This window comes from Marmota monax, unplaced genomic scaffold (genome assembly GCF_021218885.2).
Source record: "Marmota monax isolate L192 unplaced genomic scaffold, Marmota_monax_Labrador192_F-V1.1 WCK01_AAM20220418_F8-fsc00165, whole genome shotgun sequence".
Taxonomy (NCBI): domain Eukaryota; kingdom Metazoa; phylum Chordata; class Mammalia; order Rodentia; family Sciuridae; genus Marmota; species Marmota monax.
Window position 1 is genome coordinate 3,809,418 of NW_026693851.1, and position 26,448 is coordinate 3,835,865.

A 26,448-nucleotide genomic window follows, 5' to 3' on the forward strand; every position below is an offset into this window, starting at 1 on the left:
CCTTTTAATTTGTGAGCCTGGTTGCCATCTTCACTTTTTAACAGTAGATCTTTACTGAGACCTATTAATGAGCCCTTAGCAAAAACAGATTCCTCTTTTCTGTTAGGGAATGGAGATCTAAGATTTCAGATACTCTCATCCAAGTATATAAAAGTTTGGGTGCTCTGAAAGTAAACTTTACATAGACAATTCAGAACAAGGCTTGTTTAAACAGACTAGAAAGATGAGAAAAAAAATCACCATAGTAGAGTGTGAGATGCGGGAAGGGATTTGTCTAGTAGTCTGATAAAGAGTATATTTGTAGAAAGCAACTGGCCCATATAGTATTTATAAAATGATGACAACACAGCACTGGCAAGTGGTAGTCCCTTGTAGATATTAACTGAATTTTTTAATGTTTATTTTATTATGATAGGGACATTGAACATAAGATCAACACTTTTTCTAAATTCTTAAGAGTACAGTACACTAGTGTTGTCCACAGGTACAATGTTGTACAGTAGATCTCTAGAGTTTATTCATCTTGTTTGAAATGTTATGCCTGTTGATAAGTAGATCTTCATTTCCTCTTCCTCTCAACCCATAGTGACCACCATTCTTTTTTAATTCTATGAATTTGACTATTTTTAATACCTCATTTAAGTAGAATCATGTGGTATCTTTCTGTAGCTGACATTTCATTTTATTCCATGTCCTCAAGGTTCATCCATATTGTCACATATTGTGGAATTTCCTTCTTGTTAAAGGCTGAATAGTGTTCCTACTGCTCTAAGACTAGGGCTCAGCACATGCCCAGACAGACCAAAGATGAACCATCTGCCACCTCTGCCATGTCATAGTTGTAGTTTTCCAACATATAACACAGTATACCTTAACTTAGTAGATATTTAAATGTTTGTTGATATCAAAGAATTGTCTTAAATCAGATGATCCAGAGGATAGTCATTTATATTCTTTTGCAAGAGCTACTGTCTACAGGAGAATGACTAGTCTTTTTTCAGAGAATATCACTACATGGTCAATTCCTAAATAAATAAATATTAGCTTGTATTATTATTCAAGTGGAAGAAGTTTATTTTAACAGTGTCACATGTGTGCTGTTACTCTTTTTTTTTTTTGTCGTCGTTGTTGCTGTTGCTGGGGATTGAACCCAAAGGCACTTCACCACTGAGCCACATTCTCAACCCTTTTTAGTTTGAGACAGGGCCTCACTTAGTTGCTGAGGCTGGCCTTAAACTTGTTATCCTCCTGCTTTAGCTTCCTGAGTGTGCACCATCATGTCTGGCATGTTTGCATTACTCGAAATCTTACTGCTCAAATCTTAGACAAATCTAGATGAAATATTTTAAGAATATAGCCTGTTCTTTTAACCAGCAGATGTCCCTATTGTTCAGCAAGTTTTTTATTATTATTATAAAAAATACTTTTTTATCCTTCCAGAATAGTAGCTTTACTAGTAGATGGAAATTTAGAGAATTGAATTGCTACTGATACTATATAGCAAATCAAGGATAAGCCTCAACAATAATGAAACCAAAGGATTATGCTTTGAAGTCCAAGTATGAATAAACCTTGTAGCATTTAAAGAGTAGTAGTAGATTAATCATCTTCTCTTCTAGTAATGTACATCTAATTTTCTTGGCACAGAATATGCAGTGACAGCAAAAGGAACAAGGGACTTCATAACCCTCATAACTTTCAGGAATTTGCACTTTGTGATACATTTATTTATTCATTTCATTCAGCAGATCTTCCTGAGTACCTACTTTGTGCTAGCACCTTTCTAGGAACAGAGAATATGGTAGAGGTCAAGAGAAGCAAGATCCCTGCCCTCAAGGAATATATATTCTAGGGGAAGACCTTACATTATAGTAGCATATTCAATGCATTTTGTACAAAATCTTTTTTGGGTTAACATATCAACTTACAAAATTACTGGCAAATGCCCATATGTTTGTTCATAATCACCAACTTGAAGGATGAAGACAATATAAATCAAATCACTTGATAATATTAGATTAAGCTAACTTGCAAAATTAGGAAAGATAGCCAATATCCATTGCTTTTGCTTAAGTCAGCCACTTTGAGTAGTATCTGGTAAATAAGACATGCTCATAAGGTGTTAGATATTATTTGTTTTTTCACAACAAAGAATTAATAACAGGACAAGAAAACTTTGGGGTGTGTGTGTGTGTGTGTGTATGTGTGTGTTTTGTAGGATTTGATAGGAGAACAATTCTATTTCAGAGGCTTGGGATATCAAAAATATATTTAATGCATTGACATATTAAAATAACAACACAGTCTATCTCTAGATATATTTTTAACTTAAGAAGCATTTTAAAACATTACCCAGTGGATATGAAAGGGACATTTTAGGTTCTGTTTCTAAAAGTTTTTGTTTCTTCTTCTTGGACATTACCCCCGCTTTCATATTTCTGGGCAGTGTTTTGTGTAGTAAAATCCCCTTCTACTGGTGTTCCTTGGATACTCTTAAAATACATGCAGCAGATACGCATAAATACATGCAAACTAAAAGTCTTTCTTGACCTGAAATTGTAAGAGTTAACATCAAAACCCAGCAGAAAACACTGTTCAGCAGATAACTCCTCCCCTCAAACTACTTGAAATATCAACTCAATCTTTTGATACCTAATTTAAGAATATTTACATTATATTTAATATAACTATCAAATTAAATTCTAAAGTATAATACTTTTGTTATAAAGAATGCATTTTAAGTAAGCAGGCCTTCTGAAAGCATGTAATATATAATATTTAACTTAACGGAATTAGGATTAACAGGATTAGGAAGGCAGAGTTTCTTTTTCTTTTTTTTTTTATATATTTCTTTTTATTTATTTATTTATTTGTTTGTTTATTTTTGGTATTGTTGATTGAACTCAGGGGCACTCAACAACTGAGCCACATCCCCAGTCCTATTTTGTATTTTATTTAGAGACAGGGTCTCACTAAGTTGCTTAGTGCCTCACTTTAGTTGAGTCTGGCTTTGAACTTGTGATCCTCCTGCCTCAACCTCTGGAGTTACTGGGATTAAAGGCATACAACACCGCACCTAGCAGGAAGGCAGAGTTTCTGTAGGACGTATGTTTAGATTTGGGCATAACATTATTATATATAATCATAGTTTATAATTGTAGCCATTGTAGTAGTGTTATATCTACTTTAGCAAAAGCTAGGGTAAGGAAGCTATGTAATTTAAACAGAGAACCACTGGTGTTTTGTCTGTTTCTATGTTTTTTACCCCAAGGTTTATATTTATGCTGAACTTTGGTCTGTGTTGGTTTAACCTGTTGTGGAAAGATATTAGGTTATCACAGTCTTTGAAATAAATTGAAATTCCTTTCTCTATTTTTGTTTAACAGGAGTCCATTTTCATATGATGTTGTAGTTTTTCTTTTCTTCCCTTTGTTAAGGAGCCATCTGCCATGGAATCGTTCTCTACAGAGAAAACTCTTGATCTTGAACTAGTCCTAAATTTTCTCAAGAATCTCTTTTGAAAAAAATTCAAGCTTCCTTACATTTTGGCCAACTGCAGGAGATCTATGTAACACAACACTGTTTAATACACAGTGTTATAATTAACAATGTTATTTGAAGGTGTCATGGTAAATAGTTTATAAGCTTTCTCCTGCAATGGGAAAAACATTGAAAATAATCTGAAGATTTTTACTGTTAGGATTTTCCTACTTCTCTCTTCAGCACCACAACATTTTGATTGAATAATTAAGAATCTCAAAATCATATTTTCCACCTTGGCACTCATTCGAAATGTAAATTAATCCAACCATTATAGAAAACAGTATCAAGATTCCTCATGAAATTTAAAAATATAACTACTGTGTCTGCTTTTTGTTGCTGTGACAAAATACCTGAGAAAATCTACTAGGAGGAAGAAAATTTATTTTGGCTCATAGTTTCATAGGATTCAGTCCAGGGTTGGCTGGCTCCTCTGCTTTGACTTGAGGAGCACAGGGGAAAGCGCCAGGGGAAGGGGAGGAAGGGGCCCCGCAAGGACAAGGAGACAGCAGTCAGCGCAAGGGGCACCGAGGGGAGTCCGCTAGGGGGCCCAAGCAAGGGGCTCCAGGTCATACCCGACACAAAGCCCCCAGGTCATACCCCACATGAAGCGACTCCAGGAGACAGGAGGAACTCTGTCAGGGTTTCAGGCAAGCAGTGAGGACCTCAGACTGGAGCACAAAGGGTCAGGGTTAGGAAGGGCTGGGGGTAGGGGCAGGATGCAAGGCGAAAAGGGCAAGGGAGGGAAGGGACCGGATCACACAGGCCAAGGTTAGCGCAGGGATTATGTCCACTGCCAGGTGTCAGGGTTTAGGCAGCCAAGGGGGCCCAGGCGAGGGGCAGGGCTCTGTTTCCCATAGGGAGCCTTCAGGGCACAGAGGCCAGCCAGTTCCACTCTTCTGCCCCAGTTGAGTAGATCCTCAGAGAGGGAATGGGACCAAAGGAGTGTACTGTGTGGGGATACCTTGCGTCCAAAGATGGGGGGGGTCGGTGGAGAGGAGGACCCATTCGAGGAGCCCAGGCTAGGGAGAAGCAGGGGGTGGCAAGGGTCCAGGTAGTGCCAGGATACCACAGCACAAGGGGAACAGGGGAGGCACAGGCAGGGGCTGGAAAAAGGGACCTAAAATCAAGGGACATGGACAGGGTCCTCAAGAGGGCGGCCCAGGACTCAAGCAAGGAGCCAAGCCCCAGGAATGGAGAGCCAAGTGCAAGAATCAGAGCCAGGGTGCATTTAAAAAGACAGAGCTGGGGAGGGAAGGGAGGGGGGAAAGGGGAGTGGATGGCACAGGGGGAGGAAGGTTCAAGGGCCAGGTCCACTGTCAGGTGTCAGGGATCCAGAACAGGGCCAGGGCTGAGGGAGGCCAAAGGACCCAGGCAAGGGGCAGGGCAACGTTTTCCCAAAGGGAGCCCGCAGGGCCAAGAGGCCAGGTCCAGTCCCCTGGCCCGGTTAAGTATCCTGGGAAAGGGATCAGGAAAAGGGGCCTGGCAGGGACAGGAATGACAGGAGGGCTGGAAGAGGGCACAGCCTGAAGGGCCTGAGGATGGGTATGGGTGGTGGGGGCCAGGACCCCAGCAAGGAGCTCAGGTTAGGGACCTAGAGGAGGGCCCATGCCCAGAGCAGGGAAAGGCGGAGCTGGGAAGGCGGGTGACACTAGGGTACTGGGTACAGGGAAGCCAAGGTGAGCAGGGAAGCATCCCCAGCAAGGGGCCCTCAGACAAAGCCCAGAAATGGAGCAAGAAGGGCCACCAGAGGCTCAAGCGAGGAGCCAGGCTAGGGAATGCAGAGCCAAGGGCCAGGGCCAAGACAAGGGGATTAGAACAGTGGACAAGGCTGAGCAGGGAAGGCAGGGGGAGGCAGGCTGAGGGCCACTGCCAGGTGTCTGGGTTCCGGGAGCTAGACCAAGGGCCCAGGGAGAGCAAGGAAACCAATCCAGGGGCAGGGCTCTGTTCCCCACATAGAGTTCTGGCCCAGATGAGAATGGAGGGCCAGATAAAGGTGGCCTGGCAAGGAGGGAGGGCTATGGGAAGGCAGGACATAGGGTCATGATGCGGAGAAGGTGAGAGCCCAGACCCAGGCAAGAAACCGACCCACCAACTGAGGACGAGGGACCCAAGGAGCAGGAGGCCCGCGCATGCTAGGGGAAAGTGCAAAGGGAAGGGGAGGAAGGGACAGAACAAGGATCAGGAGACAGTGTGCGGCTAAACAGGCACCAAGGGGAGCGTGCTAGGGTGCCCAAGCAAGGGGCCCCCAGGTCAAACCCGACTTGAGGATCGCGGTCAGGGGCTGAGGCAGGCAGACAGGCCCAGGGACTAGAGCACAAAGGGTAAGGGTTAGAGAGGGCTGGGTTGGGTTAGGGGTAGCATGCAAGGCAAGAGGGAAGGGAGGGAATCTCGCAGGGCAAGTTAGGCGAAAGGCCCACGTCCACTACCAGGAGTCAGGGTTCTGGTGGTGAAGGGGACCCTGGTGAGGGGCAGGGCTGTTTCCCATAGGGAGCATTCAGGGTGCAGAAGCCAGCCAACTCCACTCCTCTGCCCCAGGGGAGTAGATCCTCAGAGAAGGACTTGGACCAAATGAGGGCCAAAGAAGGGCACTGTGAGGGTATACCTTGTGTCCAGGAATGCTGGTGGGGAGGTTGGTGGGAAACCCAAACACATTCAAGGAGGCCAGGCTAGGGAGAGACAAGGGGAGGGGAGGATCCGGGCAGTACCAGGATACCACAGCACAAGGTGAACAGAAGGGAGGCACACCAGGGGGGCGGGAAAAGGGGCCTGAAATCAAGGGACAGGGACAGGGTCCTTGAGAAGGGCAGCCAGGGGCTCAAGCAAGGAGCCAGGCCCAGGAACGGAGGCCAAGTGCTGAGGCCTGTGCCAAGGTGCATGAAAATAGGGCTGGGAAGGGGAAGGAGGGGAGAAAGGGGAGTGATTGGATCAGGGGGAGGAAGGCTTATCTAGGCCCAGTTCCAGTGCAGGGTGTCAGAGTTGGGGAGCAAGGCCCGGGATGAGGGAGGCCACAGGGCCCAGGCAAGGGGCAGGGCTACGTTTCCCATAGGCACTCTGGCCCAGATGAGAATCCTGGGCCGGGGGCCTGGCAAGGGATGAGGTCAGGAGGAGGGGATGGAGGGCTCAACGCAGGGTCACGGTGGGTGTGGAGAGGGTGAGAGCCAGGACCCAAGCAAGGAGCCCAGGCTAGGGACTGAGCGGACCTAGGAGTTAGAGGGACCCAAGGAGCAGGGAGACCGCGTAAGGGGAAAGCAGGCAGGGAGGAAGGGGCTGCCTTAGGAGAAGGAGACAGCGGACGGGCAGTGCAGTGTGCACCAAATGGAGTGTGGTAGGTGTCCCAAGCAAGTTGGCCCCAGCTCAGACAGGATGCCACTCCGTGCCACGCGACCTGAGGAACGGGGTCAGGGTTTTAGGGGTCTGGAGTGGGAAGGGTCGGGCTTAGGGAAGGCTGGGTTGGGATAGGGGGAAGCATGCAAGATCAGAGCTTGGGGGACGGGTAGGGAGGGCATCGCATAGGGGAAATAGGCGCAAGGCCCACGTCCACTGCCTGATGTCAGTGTTCAGGCAGCCAATGAGGGCCCAGTCAAGGAGCAAGGTCTGTGTTTCCCATAGGGAGCCTGCAGGGCTCACAGGCCAGCCACATCCACTCCACTGCACCAGGGCAGTAGATCCTCACTAAGAGACCTGGAACAAACAAAGGCCAAAGGAGGGCACTGTGTGGTGATACACAGGGTCCCGAACGGGGGTGTGGGGAGAAGCAGGACCCAATCAAGGAGCCCAGACTAGGGGCAAGCAGGGGAGGGGAGGGTGCGGGCAGCGCAAGGATACATAGCACAAGTGGAACAGAGGGGAAACACAGGAGGGGGCTTAAGCAAGGGGCCTGAGATCATGGGACAGGGACAAGGTCCTCCAGAAGGGCGACCAAGGCTCAAGCAAGAAGCTGAGCCTTGCAATGGAGAGCCATGTGTGGGGGCCAGGGCCAGGGCTCAAGGGAAAGGAGAGGGCTAGGGAGGGAAGGGAGGGGAGGGGATGGTGTAGGGGGAGGTAAGCTAAAGCCCAGGTCCATGCTGGAGGCCAGGCTTGGGGAGCAAGTCCAAGGGCCTTGTTAAGAGGAAACAGATAGGAGAGGGCCAGGGCAGATGGAGGATAAGGAAACAGGGGACTACAGGAGGCTGCCAAAGCAAGAAGCCCCCAGGTAATGGGAGTTGTGGTTTGAGATGTGTGACCAGGGCTTCAATCAAGGACACCCAGAGAATGACCTGCTCAAGGGGAACAGGGCTAATTTTTGAAAGTCCAAGGGCCCATCTAGTGGCAGGGCTAATGTCCTGGGACAAGCCCCTGGAATAGACATGGCACTTTCGACTCCATCTCTCCTTCTTCCAGTGCGAAGGAGCTATTCTTAAATATGGATCATGTAAATGGGCCTACATGCTTTAGGGTAGGGAGAAGGGCATTGGAAGGGCACAATGTCAGAACAGGAATGGTATTGCAAGGGTTCAGAGAATGGACCCAAATAAGGAGCCCAGCAACGTAGCATGTATTAGTTCCATGCAAATGGACAGGCAGCTAAGGATCAAAACAGGAATCTAAGCAAGGGGCTAGACAGGCCAACAGATGAGATGACCAAGGTGATTCTAGAGCATTACACCCGAAGGCCCACGCAAGGGCTCGCCTCCAGATGTGTTGGGTAGATTGTAGCAATGTCCTCAAAGGAGGAATCAGTTCCAGGGACCAAGCACAAGGTGATCTGTACAGAGGACATATACAGAAGGACATGGTGGAGGGGTAGAGGTCCAATGCAAAGAACAGGGGGAGGTAAAGGAAGGAATCCTGTAGGAGGAGGTCTATGAAAACATCACCCACTCTAAGGTCTCAGTGGATGGGAATCAGGGCTAAGTGTCAACAGAGTACGTGGCAACCAGGCAAGGGGTACACTGTGTCTTGTTTTGTCAGTAACATTCACTTGACTGGGCAACAGAGATAAGAGTCCCTTACAAGGGTCAGGACTGTCTGTACCTTGGACAAGTATATAGAATAAGTGGCCCATGCAAGTATTGGGGCAATGGGCCTAAGGAAAGGGTCTTTTCACCGAGAGCAAGGATGCAAATCCATGGCCATGAAAGTTGTACACAATGGCATGGTAATTTTGTGAGGTCAAGTTGTTAAGACCAGGAAGTAAACATGGGAATGGGATAAGGGCACAGGATTGGTGCAGGGAGTGCGGCAAAGAAATGTAGCAAGGGTCCAAAGCAAGAAATCTAGGTGTAAGGAGCCAGTAACACAAAAGGAAGAGAGGCTGGGGCATAGGGAGCCTTAGGGAGTATTTGCAGCTTCCTCCAAAAAAGGCCACAACTCTTGCACTGCCCAACCACATCTCCATTTTCAATGCCCATACTTGCGCTGTCCAGCTGGATCTTATTTCCTGCACTCATACCTACTGTGCACCTGTCGCCTTTCCTCATAACCCTATTTCTCACACTTGCATGGTAGAGCTAAAGGGCTAGATTGCCTGTGATGTTTCCAGCTCTGCCACTGTGACCCATTGTTCAGCCCCAGGTGTGACAGGAACCCAGCAGTCCCATGACAATCCAATCCCAGGAAACCCAAAGTCCTAGTCAACCCCCTACCCCCACCCCACCCCACCACTATATGAGGGAAGGAGACTTACCATCTGAAGCAGGAACATCCTGGGTTGGCCACCAGTATAGCTCCTCATTATGGAAAGGGCTTCTTCCTCTTCATTTCAGTCACATGATTCTCACACATCAGGTGCCCAGAGAGCTTACTGGTTAGGAATGGGTCAACCTGGCCCTTCCTTTCTTCTCAAACCTCAGTTTGTTCATGTGATTGCTTGCCTAGCTTGCAAAAAGTCCCTTTCACAACATACAAAAAAAGTTCAAGTCCTCAGGAAAAAGCAATTAAAAAAAAATGGTTTTAATCACCAGAATGGCAAGAACGAAACAAGACCTAGAGCCTTAGTCTGCTAATTCCACCAAAAACATGGGGCTACCAAACCAGAACAAATTCAAGTGAACTTGCTGTTTCTCATCTCAGATATGTACTGCTCTACAGTGAACATGTCAATTCTGGTAACTTCATAGGATCAATGCCCCTGCTATAACCTTGCCCCTAATAACCTCCCTCATGTCCTGCCCTTTATGAGTCTTCTGATACTCTACGCATTTGGATAATACAAAGTCATGAAACAAATTACATCATGAAACTCAGTTATAACCACTAAATTATCCTAATTAGAACCAATAATATAATCTGTTACTTTTTTTTTTAATCTGGAAAGCCCATGATTAAGGCAATGCCACCATGTTCAGAGGTGAATGTTCATGAAGGTTCTGACTTTACCAGTGGGTCAATCTAATAGATGGCTTAATAATTTGAATGGACCACAGGGAGGTGGTGAAGAGTATAGGCATATGGGTCATGAATGGAGGAAGTAGGTCATTATGGGTTCCTCCTTGAGGACTGTATTTTTCTTTGGCCCCTTCCTCCTCTACCTTGCTTCCCTGCTGCCAAGAGCTGAGCAGCTTTCCTGGCCATACCCTTCTGCCATGATATTCTGCCTCATTTGGGTCCCAGATCAATGGTGATAACTGACCATGGACTGAGTCCTCTGAAACCATGAGCCAAAATAAACTCTTCTTTCTCCAAATTGCTCTTGTTCAGTTATTTTGATCACAGCCATGAAAAGCTAACATAGCATCTTTATATTTTTTTCATGTGAGATTATTCTTTTGTTATTTATTTTTATTTTTTAGTTGTTAATGAACCTTTATTTTATTTATTGATATGTGGTACTGAGAATCGAACCCAGTGCCTCACATATAATAGGCAAGCGCTCTGCTGCTGAGCCACAACCCTAGCCCTAAACTTATTCTTAAAAAATATTTAGCAAATATATAAAACCTCAATCATATAACCACAAATATTGACTTAATAAAATTATTAGTTACACCACCAGAAATATACCACTTGCCTAAGTCTCTGTTCCTCACAATTAATATCTTGGAGGCTTTAATCTAAAGGAACTTGACGAAAAGTACCAATACAAAAGTATTTTAATTTTTTAAATACATAACTGAAATTATAATTAATTTTAAGATAAAGGCACTTGGCTTATTTTTCTATAAAATCTTTATACTGAAAATATAAATGTGCCTCCCAGTAAGGAAACATGGCTAAAAACATTAACATAAACCAATAACAAATGTATTCCTTAAGTACATCTTATATTCATTTTTCTTTAAAAAACCTATATTTAACCATTTGAGTGAATAGTAAATGGAAATTAAAGTTGATCATTCCTTTCCATCTTATAGAAGATAAAACTCAACTATTACTAACAGTTAAGCATAAAAACAAAGTTCCTGAGCACTGATAACTATATGGAATACAACTATTTTACTTCATTTGGCCAATGCTGCTGGTACTTAACCATGTGCCAGACTTTACAAATAACTTCTACTGAATTTCCATTACAGTCCTAACGTGGGTCCATTATTTCTATCATTTTATAAAACACACAAGTGACCAAAATTCTTATAACTCCCATGTCAATATCATGTGGTCAATGCCCACAGGTCAAATACAAACTCCAAAGCAAGACAGACTACCAAGAGACCCACCAAGGGGTCTGACACAGAAAGAGGGTCCACCTTGTTGCATCTGCATGGGCCAGGCCACCTAACAACACTTCCCTTCCAATTCCCTCTTCCAGAAGCTCCCCACCCCCAACCACACACCCCTGTGTGCATTTTCAGCTGCACTCACCCTAGGACTTTGTCCAGTAGGTTCTTCCCCTGAATACTCACAGTTTGTAGAGACCAAGAAGGGCACTGGCTGCAGCTGGGGAGGTGAAGGAGGGAGGTGTGAAAAGTCCAGTTTCACTTGAAGGGTCAAAGCTGAAGGACAAATGGAAGAGCTCATGGATGCCAGGCCTGGGAAGAACCTCAGTGTCCACTGTGCTATCCCACTGCTTCCTCTCAACCCTTTGCTCAATCACTTTGCAACTTACTGCACCATCTACTAATTTATTTCCTATTGCCAATCTCTCCCCCACTAGAGAGTATACCCTTTTAAGGGCAGCATTTTGCCTGGTAAGGAAACTACTGAAGCAAGGGCCCTGCAGTCTAGATTGAAAAGGATCATGTTATGATTTGGACATGAAGTGTCCTGAAAAACTGTTAATGCAGAACTATTCAAAGGTAAAGTGATTAGACTTAGAGCTGTGACCTAAATCAGTTCACCTTATTTTGAATAGAATAAGTGGGTAGGAATCATAAGCAGGTGGGGAAGTGGGTCACTGGGTACCTTTCCTGAATGGGCCCATATTCCCTGTGGCCTCTTCCCCTTCCCCTTTCTGTCTCCTGGCCAACAACAATGGGGCAGCACTCCTCCATCATGACCTTCCACCACGACATTCTGCCTCATTTTGGGCCCTGAGCAATGGAGTATGTCCACCATGGACTAAACCTCTAAAACTACGAGCCCAAATAAAATTTTAGTCCTTTAAGTTGTTCTTGTCATGTATTTTGTTCTTAGTGACAAAAACATGACTAACACAGGCCACAAGCCTTGTCCAGGGGAGGTGAAGAATATAGGGATACACAGACTAGAAAATGCATCCTTGGAGGGCCAACCAGTAAATAATTCTGCCTTGTGGGTCATCCAGTCTGCACCATTACTTAACTGTGCTCCTGTGCCAAGAAAGCAATCATGACTGTTCCAATAAAACCTTACTTAGAAAAACATGTGGTAGGCCAAATTTGACTCACAGGTAGTCATTGACTAAATGAAATAAAGTTCAAGTACAGAGAAAAATGCCATGGTTGGGTTGTGTGGATCTCTCAAACAGCAACAACAACAATGGCAGAGGTTTTAAAACGTCTAATAGTGACGAAAAAACCTGAAAATAATGCCTCAGGCTGAGAATGGTGGCTCCTATCTGAAATTCCAGCAGCTCAGGAAGCTAAGGCAGGAGGATTATGAGTTCAATGCCAGCCTCAGCAACTTATAGAGGTCCTATACAATTTAATGAGACCCCCATCTCTATGTAAAATATTAAAAAGTGTTGGGTAGGTGAGTCAGCAGTTAAGCATCACTGGATTCAAATCTTCAGTACCTAAAATAAATAAATAAATAAAAGAGGCCACATTTCCAGCTAGAGACAAGACCACAAATGTAAACATTAGGAACCTGAATCTAACCTCACAGCCTCAGGAACATATTTTATAAGGTCAACACCCACTTGACCTGAATAAGACTTTAACACATGTACAACTGAATTCTATAACCAGCCTCATGGTTAGATCAGCTAAAGATCAGCTAAAGATCAAAAGCACTCAGGAACCAGACAGGAGTGCTGAAAAACGTTTCTACTACCTGATGATACCTGAACCAATTACACAAAGTAGAAAAGAAAGAAAGAGAGAGAGAGAGAAAATTCCTCATTCCTCATTCTCATGAAAATCATTAGAAAAATCACTGAATCAGCAATAACCTCGTATAAAAGTCCCTTTCAGGGCTGGGGATATAGCTCAGTTGATAGAGTGCTTGCCATGCATACACACCACACTGGGTTCAATCCCCACCACCACCAAAAAAAAAAGTCCCTTTCACAACATACATAAAAAGTTCAAGTCCTCAGGAACAAGCAACATAAAAAATACGAAGAGTCAAACTTCAATAAGGGGCACATGTGGTGACTGGAGTGAACACATGCCCTGCTTGGGTCAAAAAACCATTAATTTTGAAAACAAGATGTCACAATGAATGTAATTTTAATCAGTATTACAAACTTTGGGGGTAAGATAAAGTCCTTGGAAAAGATTTTTGAAGAGGTGTGGAGAAGGAGGCCAACCTTGTAAAGAGTGGAGTGGGGGTTGCTGGGGTTGTGGCTCAGTGGTAGAGCACTTGCCTAGCACGTGCAAGGCCCTGGGTTTGATCCTCAGCACCACATAAAAATAAATAAATAAAATAAACGTATTGACAACTACAACTAAAAAATAAATGTAAAAAAAAAAAGAGTGGCTGTGATCAAAGGGAACCCGGTGTGAATGCTTTGTCTATTTCTGAACCCCACAGACCTGTTTGCAAGAGCAAACAGGCTTTTTGGAGGTGGAGGGAGGTGGTGAAGGCAGTGCTGGGGATAGAACCCAGGGTCACTCTATCATGGAGTAACACCTGTAGCCATTTTTATTTTGAAACAGCGTTTGTAAGTTGCTGAGGCTTGCTTCCAACTTGTGACCCTGCTGCTTAAGCCTTCCAAGTCACTAGAATTACAGGCATGGGCCACCAGACCAGTCGGGTTCTTCATCTAGGAACTCATTCTCTCTACCCACTTTTTCCTTATAGTTCCGGGATAGCCTTTTCAGACTCCAGAATGTACAAAGGCTTGGAATAATGATACCATGTGTCCACCTGTCCATGGGTTGAGCCTGGAACCAGAGCAGAGGGTGGCTTGGTTTTGGTGTTGGACTGTGTGTTATGTAACTATGAAATGATTCTAAATACTTCCAAAGTTTGATGTTTTTGAAGTGTGTTTCCTCCTTGCTACAGCATGATGTGTTGCCAGACCTCATATGTCCCATCAGACTTCCCACGTGTCAGCTACTGATCTAAACTACTGAACTTCAGAAAAGATCCTAACTCAAGAGTTTTACAGACACCTTGAGAGTTTAGGTTAAGGTAGAGCCACACTGTCATGTGAAAGCCCATGACACTTCTCTAGAGCCAAGAAGTGACAAGGCAAAGCCTCATCAGCTGCAAATTAATCACCCACCAATACCACCTGCTACCAACTAGCAATAAGAGACCTTATCTGTTATCGTGACTGTCCACCGAGATGGTCAAGCTGGCTTCTCCAAGTACTGCTAGTGTACAGGAAAACCTCAGCTTCAATGAGACTTGACTTTTCACAGGGTCTGTTTCCATATTAATTGAACAAGTGGACTTTAAGAATTTTGGAAACCCTACTATGTAGTTAAAGTACTTCATCTACATGGTGTATTCTATGAGGTTTTTTTTTTTACATTATTCTCTCCCTTCTGAGCATTGTAAACCTACACAACAATTCTCATTGTATTTCAATAAACTCTGATTCATTAAATCATCTCCTCATTTCTGTCATACACAACAAATGGCAGTCAGCAGGATTTCACAATGCAGAGAGGTGAATGGTTAAACAAAGTTCAAATTTTAACTTTAATTTTAATGAAAGTATAGAGAAAGGAAATTGCATAGCATTCTTCTTCATTCTCAATATTCCACTGTATTTTCACCTTTGATGAGCCGGGAAGAATTTCTGAAAGTGGCAAAGTGATACAAAGTATACGAATTCTGTGCCATTATCACAAACACTTCGTTCAAATTAGTTGAGTAGCATAAACCTGTTCTTACTATAAATCATGATATATGCACTACTCAGTACCTTAGGATGATGGCATAATTGGTTTTTTTTTTGACCAGTAAGTATATAAAGGTAAGTGAATAAATTATTATTATTATTATTTTCATTTTGAAATTTGGAAACTATTTTATATCATAACAAACTAGAAATTTTTATTTACTTATTTATTTAGGTACCAGGAATTAAACCCAGAGTAACTCAATTACTGACCCACATTCCCAGCCCTACTTTGTGTTTTATTTTGAGATGGGGTTTCGAGTTGTTTAGGACCTCACTAAGTTGCGGAGGCTGGTTTTGAAGTCGTGATCTTCCTGCTTCAGCCTCCTGAGCTTCTGAGATTATTGGCATGCACCACTACACCCAGCAAAACTACCAAATTTTAAATGAATGGTATACATAAAACAATAAGTTGGAAGCCAGGTATGGAGGTATATGCATGGAATCCCAGTGACTTGGGAGTCCGAGGCAGGAGGATCACAAGTTTGAGGCCAGATAGGAAACTTAGTGATATCCTGTCTCAAAATTAAGTTTAAAATAACTGGGGCTATAGTTCCTTGGTAGGGCACCCATATAACCCCAGTTCAGCAAATTAAGGTATGGAGATCTCTACTATCTACACCTAGTAAATTAAAGACGGACAATTTCAGATCATAATGGTTCAACTAGAACCTGTCTACATCTCAGAACAAGGCTTATATATGCACTTTAGAAGTCTCTTTTTGGGTTTAAGACATCAAGAATACACACTGCCTTTTATGAAAACCCAAACAACTGAGTGTTGTGAAGGCACTCATCTCACAGGAAAAATTTACATACTCATGGGCTAATGATGAAATTTCCACATTCTTTATAATCCTACTCCCTCTGTCTCTATCGAATGCTTTAATACCTTGCTTAAATAAAAGCTCCAATTGCTTACTAACCCTTAAAACAGTTCTATAAAATCATTTAAAAAAAATAGAAAGCCTGCAGTGCCTTGTAATCCCAGCAATATGGAACGCTGAGGCAGGAGGAATGCAAGTTCAAACCCAGCCTCAGCAACTTAGCAAGGCCCTAAGCAACTCACCAAGGCCCTATCTCTAAATAAAATATAAAAAACTGGCTGAGGATGTGATACAGTGGTTAATTGCCTCTGGGTTCAATCCCCAGTACCAAAAACAAACAAACAAAGATATAGACACAATAGTGACACTCCTGTGAAAACATTACTACCAGCAAATATCACCAATACATCTTATTATACATAAGATTACCACTGATTATCATAAACACTTGAAAAGTATTAATTAAAAAACATGAGAAGGCTGAGGTTGTGGCTCAGTGGTAGTGAGCTTGCCTGGCAGATAGGGGCACTGGGTTCGATTCTCAGCACCACATATAAATAAATAAATAAAATAAAGGTCCATTGACAAATAAAAAAAATATTAAAAAACATGAAAGTGGTAACCATATGTAATTCCCTCTCAGTCACTGAGGGAATAAGGAAGGAAGAAACAAAATTAGTGAACAGCCTGGGCAATTTAGGCCTTGTGCCAAAATAAGCAATAAAATCTGCCATGGCCAAGTCAAGTGAGATAGTGGAAACCTATAGTCTCAGTGACTCCAGAAGCTGAGGCAGGAGGATTGACAGTTCAAAGCCAGTTTCACCAATTTAATGAGTCAGTAAGCAAATCACTGAGACCCTGTCTGTAAAAAAATACTTAAAAAGGGCTGGCGATGTGGTTCAGTGCTTAAGCACCCCAGGGTTCAATCCCCTGTACAAAACAAAACAAAAAACTCAAAGGCTGTAGCTCAGTGGATTCAAACCCCAGTATCAAACACACACACACACACACACACACACACACACACACACCACACAAGAATGAATGTCCAACTTGTTAATGAGGTACACACCTTTCTAGCAATTCTGCAAACTGAGGAAGGAGGAACCAAAGTTTGAAGCCTGTCTCAGCAACTGAGGGAGACACTGTCTTAAAACAGAAAGCAAAAAGGATTTGAATATAGATCAGTGACAGAGAATAAATGGGTTCAACCCCTAAATTCCCAACAGGAAAAAAAAAAAGAAAGAAAAAGAGGATGTTGGTCCATGAGTGCAGCTCTAAATTCAATCCCCAGTCCTGCCAAAAACAGAGTACATAGATTATGTCATTCATTAAATAGTTTAAGTGGGCTGGGGCTGTAGCTCTGTGGTAGCTTGCCTAGCATGCTTGAGGCACTGGGTCCAATCCTCAGCACCAAATAAAACAATACACAAACAAAATAAAGGTATTGTGTTCATCTATAATGTCAAAAAATATTAAAAGACATTCTTTAAGTTATAAGAATACTAGAAAACAAATATCTTTATAAACAATAATAACCAGTTAGAACATAATGGGGAAAAACTTATTAGGGACTCGGACCACCATGCCACGTAAACGCTATACATTAAACCCAGGGCCTCCACACATACTCAACATTCACCCTAGACCCTCAGCGCAGAAATAAGCAATGGTTAAAAATATATAACATCTAGGAATAAACTCTGAAGCAAACTCTACAGTTATAAAACTGCAAAACATGATGAAAAACTTCACCCAGCTGGAGTCAAATCTCTATTTGGATGAAAATCAAAAGGAAAACAAAAGACAATCACCTAATCCTGGACCCAGACGGTACAAGCCTGTAATCCCAGCTGCTCAGAAAGCTGAGACAGGAGGACAACTTGAGCCCCAAACTTTAAGGCAGGCCTGGACAAACATAAGAAGACCCTCTTCCAGAAAAAGAAAACAAACAATAACAACAAATATGAAATAGCTCTACTTCGGAGGTGAGGCAGTAGGATGAAAAATTGCAGGCTAGCCTGCTTCTAAATAAAAAATAAAAAGGGCCAGGGATAAAGCCCAGTCGTAGATCACCCCTGGGTCCAATTCCTAGTTCCAGAAAAAAAATAATAATAAGAAAAAAAAAATAAGGCAGTTCACAAACAAAAGGATAGGTCCCCAAACAAACAAACAAAAGATATATGTACAATAGTGACACTCCTCTGGAAACATTACTACCAGCACCAATCACCAATACAACTTACTATACATAAGATTACCACTGATTATCATAAATACTTTAAAAGGAAAAGTATTCATTAGAAAACATGAGAGCAAGGCCCAGAGGTGACCATCTGTAATCCCCTCTCAGTCACTGAGAGGGAACTAAGGCACAAAGGCAGGAGGAATGAAAGTTAGAGAGCAGCCTGGGAATTCAGACCTTTTGCCAAAATAAGCAATAAAAATTGTCATGGCTGAACCAGGCAAGGTGGTGCACACCTGTAATCCCAGAGGCTCTGGAGGGGAGGCAGGAGGATTGTGAGTTCAAAGCCAACCTCAACAACTTAGCAAGTCACTAAGTAAGCAACTCAGTGAGACCCTATCTCTAAATAAAATATTTTAAAAGGGCTGGGGATGTGGCTCAGTGCTTAAGCACCCTGGATTCAATCCTTAGTAAAAAAACAACAACAACAACCAAACAAACAAACAAAAAAACCACATGAATGTGGGTTAATGGTGAAACTCCTCTTGGTTGAATCCACAGTATCAAACACACACACACCCGCATGCACGCACACACAACTGAATGAATGTCCATCCGGTTACAGAGGTACACTCCTTTAATCCCAACAACTCTGCAAACTGAGGAAGGAGGCCAGCTTCAGCAACTGAGGGAGACATTGTCTTTAAAAGTAAAAAGCGGGGCTGGGGTTGTGGCTCAGTGGTAGAGCGCTTGCCTACCATGTGTGAGACAAGGAGTTCAATTCTCAGCACCATATATAAACAAATAAAATAAGGTTCATTGGCAATTAAAAACTATTTTTTAAAAAATGTGCTGGAGATGTAGCTCAGCGATAAAGTTGTCCTAGGCTCAATCCCCATTAGCAAAAATAGTTTAAACAAACAAGAGCAGACTAGTATGAGGCAATATCTGTGCATTGGCTTATTCAGGCTTCTAAAACAGAACCTCATTGCATCTCTTTCTTACAAACAACCGTTTATTTCTTACCGTTTTGCAGGTGTAAAAGTTGGAGATTGAAGACTGCTTCCAAATTGCTTAAGACACCTTCCTGCAGGCTCCTCACAAAAGGGAGAATCACTTTGGACCTCCTTTACATAGCCACATCCATATCCTGGGGTGTGGACTCCACCCTCAAGGTCGAAGGGTCCTCCCCCTAAGAGATAAGTTTCAGCACACTAATGGTACACTTCTGGCACTACCACTCCCTCCATACGGTGGAGTAAATTAGAGTGCATCCAAACAAAATATCACTCAGCCTTTGGGAAGTTATTTAGACCATGAGGCAAACAAACTTTTCATGTTTTGAGACAACTAAGGAAATCCAAACACCACCAGTGTGACAATAATAATGATTACTGTTGATAGTCTTGAATATTTAAGAAGATTTAGCTTTGAGAGATACATAATAGAACATTTAATGCAATGGTTTTGCTGGCCATGCATGAATAACTATTGAAGAGGGGAAAAGTGGCAAAAGCACAATGTCTCAACTTTTGGGAATATCAAAAATGTTCCAGGGCTGGAATTGTGGCTCAGTGGAGGAGCGTTCGTGTCGCATGTATGGAGCACTGGGTTCCATTCTCAGCACCACATAGAAATGAATAAATAAAATAAAGGTACTATGTCCATCAAAACTAAAAAAAAAAAAAAAGAAAGAAAAGAAAAGAAAGAAAGAAAATGTTCCACAAATGTTTTTTTAAGTTATTTATGTTTCCATTTACTGACATGAAAAACCTTAAGACAAACTGTTACATACAGTAGCAGGGAAAGAGCCAGGTGCAATGGCACATGCGTGTAATCCAATGGCTAGGGAGGCTGAGGCTAGAGGAGTGCAAATTCAAAACTAGCCTCAGCAACATAGTGAGGCCCTAAGCAACTTTGCAAGACCCTTTTGCAAGAAAGAGCAGGCTGCATCTAAATTGAGCAAAATATCCAGGACCTAAGGGAAATGCTAAGTATAGTATACTATGCAAATAACGTAAATTTCCAAAGATGCCACCCAGTCATACAGGAGTTGAAGCACAGGTCACAATCTAGGGGGAGAAGGGATGTTTCCTGAACAGCCAGAACACCCATAAGTTTTCTAATAAGACAGATAGCTCAGACTCGGAGGCATAAGGATAGTTTCCATCCTTGAACTTGCAATCCTCCTGCCTCAGCCTCTGGAGTGGCTGGAATTACAATAATGCTAAACACTGCAGATGAATGAAGGCAGACTGGTATTTGCCTTCACGTCAAAATAATCATCTCCACACTAACCGTTACTTATCCCTTTCCACCACTCCCTCAAATGAGTTGGTTATTACAACTCCAAAGGAAGTCACTTTTCCATCTGTTAAAGGTAAAACTGCCTGAAGAAATCCTTACATTAAGGTACCCTCCAGGAGGTCTGGAAGAGCTCTGCTAACCCATGTCTACAAACCAGGAACTCAAGGCTCTTTGGAAGTGCAAAACTGCAGAGATTGCTTAAGCGTGATAATCCCTGCCCTCTACTCAAGCTGCATGTGTGTTGGGGAAGAGGAAAAGGGTACATTCATGGTATCACAAAACCAGGGAGAAAAGATTCTTAGTAATCCAGAGCCATCTCATCTCTTAGGCTACTTCTTTGGAGAATATAAAGGCATTTTTTTTGGAGGGGATGGGGGACAGCACAGCCAGAGATGCCAAAGTCAGCAGGGTAGAGGTAGAAATAGCTCTGGAAACTTCCTTTCCAGGGTTTCCTTAGTTAGATTTCTGATTAGTTTCTTGTTTATTCACCCTTTCAGAACTGCTACTATGTCTTCAGAAATCCGTGTACTCAGGGGAAATGTCAAGCCCATTAAATAAGAAGTTGAGAAGTTTAGGAGAGTAATATACATGTGAGTAATCCTAGGTCAGGGGGGTAAATAGGTGTTGCAGATTGTGGACATGGGGCCTGGAGCTTCTTGATGATTCAGAACAAACGGGAGACTCACAAGGAGTTCAACAATGTAGAGGAGCTTCTGAGACCCCGGGACTCAAGGACAGTTCAGTGGACCTTTGGTGCTGGTGAAAACTAGGGCTGGGGGTGTAACTCAGTGGTAGAGTGCTTGCCTAGCATGGGTGATGCCCTGAGTTCTACTCAAACATGGGGGTGGCTGGTGACACACCAGCTAAAAACTTTTGGGAAAGGGAGTTCATGTTGCACTTACAAATTTTGATTATTGCCTTCCATTCTCCAAGACAGGCAAGAATTCAATTCAAACTGATGCCCTAAGTGAGCCAGATTCTGTTTTTTAGATTTGTTGTTTCAGTATGTGTGTGTGTCGGTGGGGGGGGGGAGGTACTGGGGATTCCACCGGGCCTTGTGCATGCTAGGCAAATGTTCTATCACTGATCTATACCTACCCAGCCCATCTTTTCCTATATCAAGCCAGGGTCTTGCCAAGTTGCCCAGGATGGCCTTGAAGTTCCTGATCCCACTGTCTCAGCCTCTAGAGTAACTAGGATTATAGACAACAGGGCCCAGCCAGATTCTGCTTTAATTTTAGGTGTTGATGCTGATACTGACAGTCAGCCAGATAATCCACCTGGCCAGCAACCCTGCAGGCAAGACTCAGCTGCCCCAATGCATAAGAAATATGGAAGCAAGGAAATACAAATTCTATGCCTGTTGACCAAACTGGGAAGAAGCAGCTAGATTATTTCTCTCCAGGCCCTAAAGAAACTGGTTACAATTTATAGAAATAAAAGACAGGAGATATATATGTACAGATGTAGCTTTGCTATGTAGCCAGAGAATGTGAATTTCACTTCCTTGGCAGGAGCTTGGTCAGGACTTGCTCTTAATTTCAAAGGGGACCTGTTTCAATGCTGTCTATACATTTGAATTGAACAGATCCTCATTCTGGTCAACTTTAACCATGTCCCTTTGAGCACTTTTCTCAACTAAGCCTCACTTTCCATAGCCTAGTTTTGAAGTGGCACCCCTTTCTCCATAGAAAAGCCCTCTTCACCATGACTGATTTTAGGACTGTCAGCAAAAGAGTCTCTGCAAAAGAGTTCAACGTAGGGCTGGGGATGTGGCTCAAGCAGTAGTGCGCTCACAAGGCATGGGTGCGGCCCGGGTTCGATCCTCAGCACCACATACAAAGATGTTGTGTCCGCCGAAAACTAAAAAAAATAAATATTAAAAAATTCTCTCTCTCTCTCTCTCTCTCTCTCTCTCTCTCTCTCAAAAAAAAAAAGAGTTCAATGTGATAAACTTCTTATATTCATATCATCCTACTTTACTTGGCCACTGGCCGAGAAGATACCAGCACTCCAGGTGCTGGACACCTCCTTATTAGTTTTTCACAAACATCCAGTATAGTACTTTGAGAAATGTGCAAACAAGGCCTCTGACCTTGATCTGGGCTTCACAGAGATTTCTACATTTTTAAGATAAGTTACAAATGGGCTCCATGGCAACAGCTGGCAGGGGGAGAAAAGAGAGGGGAGAAGCAGCTCTCCCCTTCCCAGGTGCTGTCCTTGAAGGGTTAACTTGCCCAGAACAGTGAAAGAAAAAGCTGCGGGTTTATGTGAACTTCTGCAGACTGTGAACTTCTGAGGCCCTCCCCTTACATGCTGGGTATAAAATTCTGAAACTCCCTGAACTCAAGGTTCAGAGGATTCATTGATTACAGCAAAAGCTGTACCCTCTGAACCTAGCTTGAGCCAAATAAAACTGTTTCCTACTATCTTCGGTGCTTTGCCTCGTTTGTCCCTACAACAGTTTAGGCAGAATCTCCCTACCCTGGCTTTTTATCACTGTCAGTATTTAATCAAATTCTTCACTCTCCCTGCCCTTGATGTCTCATCACCCTAACCTAACTTTAGCAAGAATCCTGCTTAGTAATTCTAGTAAGAATCTTCCCTACCCTTGATGTGTTGTAGTAATTTTCCATCCACCATTACCACCAGCCTGTTCCTTAACTATACTTGTGCTCAATGTCAAAAACAAAAACAAACAAACAAAAAATCTTCCATACTGCCAAAGTCTTAACACTTTGACCTATCACAATAGTCCCCAATAAAGTCTTCCTTACTCTGTTAACTAGAGTCAGATAAATTTTTATTAAAAAAAAAAATAAAAGCCCTGTCTATTCTAGGCAACTCTGACATGCATCTCCAAGAACTAAGAGACACTTATCAGGATCTTATTACTTGATAACCTGAGGTGGGAGGGGGTACAGGACCAAATCAAAGGATACCACTTTCTCCCAGTATTTTTTTCATTTCTTAGACAAAAGAGAGAGAGAGAGAGAGAGAGAGAGAGAGAGAAGAAATTACGTCCTTAAATGTAATAAAGTTGTGATATGGAAAAACACCAAAGTGTTTAAAATAACAACAATATCCTAGTAATCATTCCATTTATACAATAAAATTAAATGTGGATTATTAATTAATTTCATATTAATATCCTTCCATAATGTCTTAACATGGGTCATACTCTTTAGACGAACAGCCTTGAGCGGGGGTTGGACACAATACCCTGGCCACATAGTTGTGTCACACTATATCCCAACCACCTCTTATCACAGCCTGGGCTCCTCCAGGGCAGGAGCTCTAGTTAGGAGTCAGGATGGGAAGCTGCTCATCACAGCTGAGCACTGGCCTCTAATTCCATTATCACTTGAAGAGTATCAGGTACAGGACTAGTGTTGTAGCTCAGTGGTAGAGTGCTTGCCTAGCACATGTGAGGCATTGGGTTCAATCCTCAGCACGACATAAAAGTAGATAAATAAAATAAAGATATTTTGTCCATCTAAAAATAAAAATTAGGGGAAAAAAGTATCAGGTACAAAATGTGAACCATAAGAAGCTCTGGACAGGAGCAGTGTGAAGAAGAAGAAGCGAGAACGACCCCCAGACCGACCAAAGCCGAGCGCGCTGCATCCCTGAGTCCAGCGCCTGCCTCCCGTCATGGTCGCCACCATGCCCAAGAGAAAGGCTGAAGGGGATGCTAAAGGAGATAAAGCCAAAGTGAAAGAGGAACCACAGAGAAGATCAGCAAGGTTGTCTGCCAAACCTGCTCCTCCAAAGCCAGAGCCCAAGCCTAAAAAGGCCCCTGCAAAGAAGGGAGAGAAGGTACCCAAAGGGAAAAAGGGAAAAGCTGACGCTGGCAAGGATGGGAATAACCCTGCAGAAAATGGAGATGCCAAAACAGACCAGGCACAGACAGCTGAGGTGCTGGAGATGCCAAGTGAAGTGTGTGCATTTTTGATAACTGTGTACTTATGGTGACTGTACAGTTTGAAATACTATTTTTTATCAAGTTTTATAAAAATGCAGAATTTTGTTTTACTTTTCTTTTAGACTATGTTGTTAGCACACAGAACACTTCATTGTTGTTTTGGGGGTAAGGAGCATATGTCACTAGTAGAATGTCTCCAAAGCTGGATTGCTGTGGGGGAAGACACCTTTCCCTTCTAGTTTTGAGAAACTTCCTCTTTGTTCCCAAGAGGAAGGGATTCCCTGATGTTGGCACACATAGCCACCTTGGCACAAATGCCCTGTGGTATGGAAAAACTCAAACTCATCTGTATGTCCTGCTGTCCCTCTCTGCCATTGGCATAGACTTAATTCCCCTAAACTCAGACCTATTGGGACCTGATTCCCAACGATTGGTTTTTGCCACAGTCCGGCTGCAGCAAAATAACTGGGGGGTGACGAACAACTTGTGTACATTGATACAACAGGAGTGGGAGCCATTTATTGTAGGACAGGAGGGGTATATATACATTCCACACAGCTTATCTAATTAACATAAACTAGATACAGCAGTCAACCAATAAGGAATCTCCACACTTAATGGCTTGCTGGCGTTACTTCATAAACCACTCCCTCTGGCAAAATGCCAGGCGCCATCTTGACTTGTTTACAGACCCTAACAGGTTTTACCAGTGGGGGTGGGGAATCTGGACTTTCCAGTGACATCATTGAGAATAATGTCCCTCAGAAGAGCAGCAGTTCCTTTTCTAGATTGTGGATCTTCAGATTAAAAATTTTTGCCATTTTCCTTTCATTTCCTGAAAGTCAGGGTCAGCTTGTGAAAAGTTGTTAAACAACATGCTAAATGTGAAATGTCAACCCTCACTCTAAACTTTCCCTATTCAGAGCATCAAATGAAGACTTCATTGGGTTTTATAGTGGCTTTCTGATTTTGGTAGTCCATTCAAGAAGGGAGTTTGAAAGTTGTTGTATACTGTTAACGATTGACTGCCCATGTCCTGCCTGAAATACCATGATTGTTTATGAAAAGTACCTTTAATAAAGCTGGATACAGTTTGGCTTGGAAAAAAAAAAAAGAAGCTCTGGACAATATTTTGGTTCGTTAGATATGCAATGATGTAAATAAGTTACTAAATTTGTGCCTAGAACTTTTGAAGTTGTAACTATTATTTATTTATTTATTTTGTTCTGGGGATCAAAATCAGTGCCTCCCACTTGCTAGCCAAGCACTCTACCACTGAGCTACATTCCAGTTCTTTTTATTTTGGAATTACAGGTGGGTACCACTACAATTTACAGAAATTTTATTTTATTTTATTTTATTTTTTGAGAGAGAGAGAGAGAGAGAGAATTTTTTTAATATTTATTTTTTAGTTTTTGGTGGACACAACATCTTTTGAGAGAGAGAGAGAGAGAGAGAGAGAGAGAATTTTAATATTTATTTATTTATTTTTTAGTTCTCGGCTGACACAACATCTTTGTATGTGGTGCTGAGGATAGAACCGGGCCGCACACATGCCAGGTGAGCACGCTACCGCTTGAGCCACATCCCCAGCCCCACAACATCTTTGTTTTGTATGTGGTGCTGAGGATCAAACCCGGGCCGCACACATGCCAGGTGAGCGTGCTACCACTTGAGCCACATCCCCAGCCACCCCTCCCCTTTTTTTTTTTTCAATTTTAATCATAGATGGACACAATACCTTTATTTTATTTGTTTATTTGCATGTGGTGCTTAGGATCGAACCCAACACCTCACACACACTAGGGAGCACCCTACCACTGAGCCACAAGCCCCGCCCCAGAAATTGAATTCTTTATTGCCCCTCTGGTCAAATTATGTCTGGTGCTATTTCTTTATATCATTATTTGATCTCAGTTTTTAAAAAAGAGAGAGAGATTCAAGAAAATTTAAGTCCCTGTCAGAGTGGTAATCACATTTCCCTAGTGGCAATCAACACGAACTGAATGTTATTATTTAGGCTTTAAGGGTTTTTTAAAAATATTTTTAAAAATATTTTTTAGTGTTGATGGACCTTTATTTTATTCATTTATTTATATGTGTGTTGAGAATTGAACCCAGTGCCACACACATGTGAGGCAAGCACTCTACCACTGAGCCACAACCCCAGCCCCAGGCTTTAAGATTTTTTTCCAAGGAGGTATATGCATCTATGTGTCCATTTATAATGGATACAAAAAAAGTC

General features: G+C 42.9%; 1 protein-coding gene and 1 long non-coding RNA gene across 2 annotated transcripts in view; both read left to right on the forward strand.

Annotated features, from left to right (window-relative positions):
• Positions 1-21,356, forward strand: part of LOC131424870 (uncharacterized) — a 34,688-nt gene extending 13,332 nt beyond the window's left edge. The window contains exon 3 of the long non-coding RNA XR_009228463.1: positions 19,008-21,356. This is a non-coding gene — a long non-coding RNA (uncharacterized LOC131424870). The remainder of the gene's footprint in view (positions 1-19,007) is intronic.
• A 2,524-nt stretch (positions 21,357-23,880) lies between these two features.
• LOC131424867 (non-histone chromosomal protein HMG-17-like) lies at positions 23,881-25,296 on the forward strand. The gene has a single exon (XM_058585020.1). The coding sequence runs from the start codon at positions 23,933-23,935 to the stop codon at positions 24,251-24,253; it is 321 nt and encodes a 106-aa protein (XP_058441003.1). The 5' UTR covers positions 23,881-23,932; the 3' UTR covers positions 24,254-25,296.
• The last annotated feature ends 1,152 nt before the right edge of the window (positions 25,297-26,448 follow it).

What these genes read in the sequence shown, in the direction of transcription:
- LOC131424867 (XM_058585020.1), top strand. Translation starts at nt 23,933, where the DNA reads ATGGTCGCCACCATGCCCAAGAGAAAGGCTGAAGGGGATGCTAAAGGA.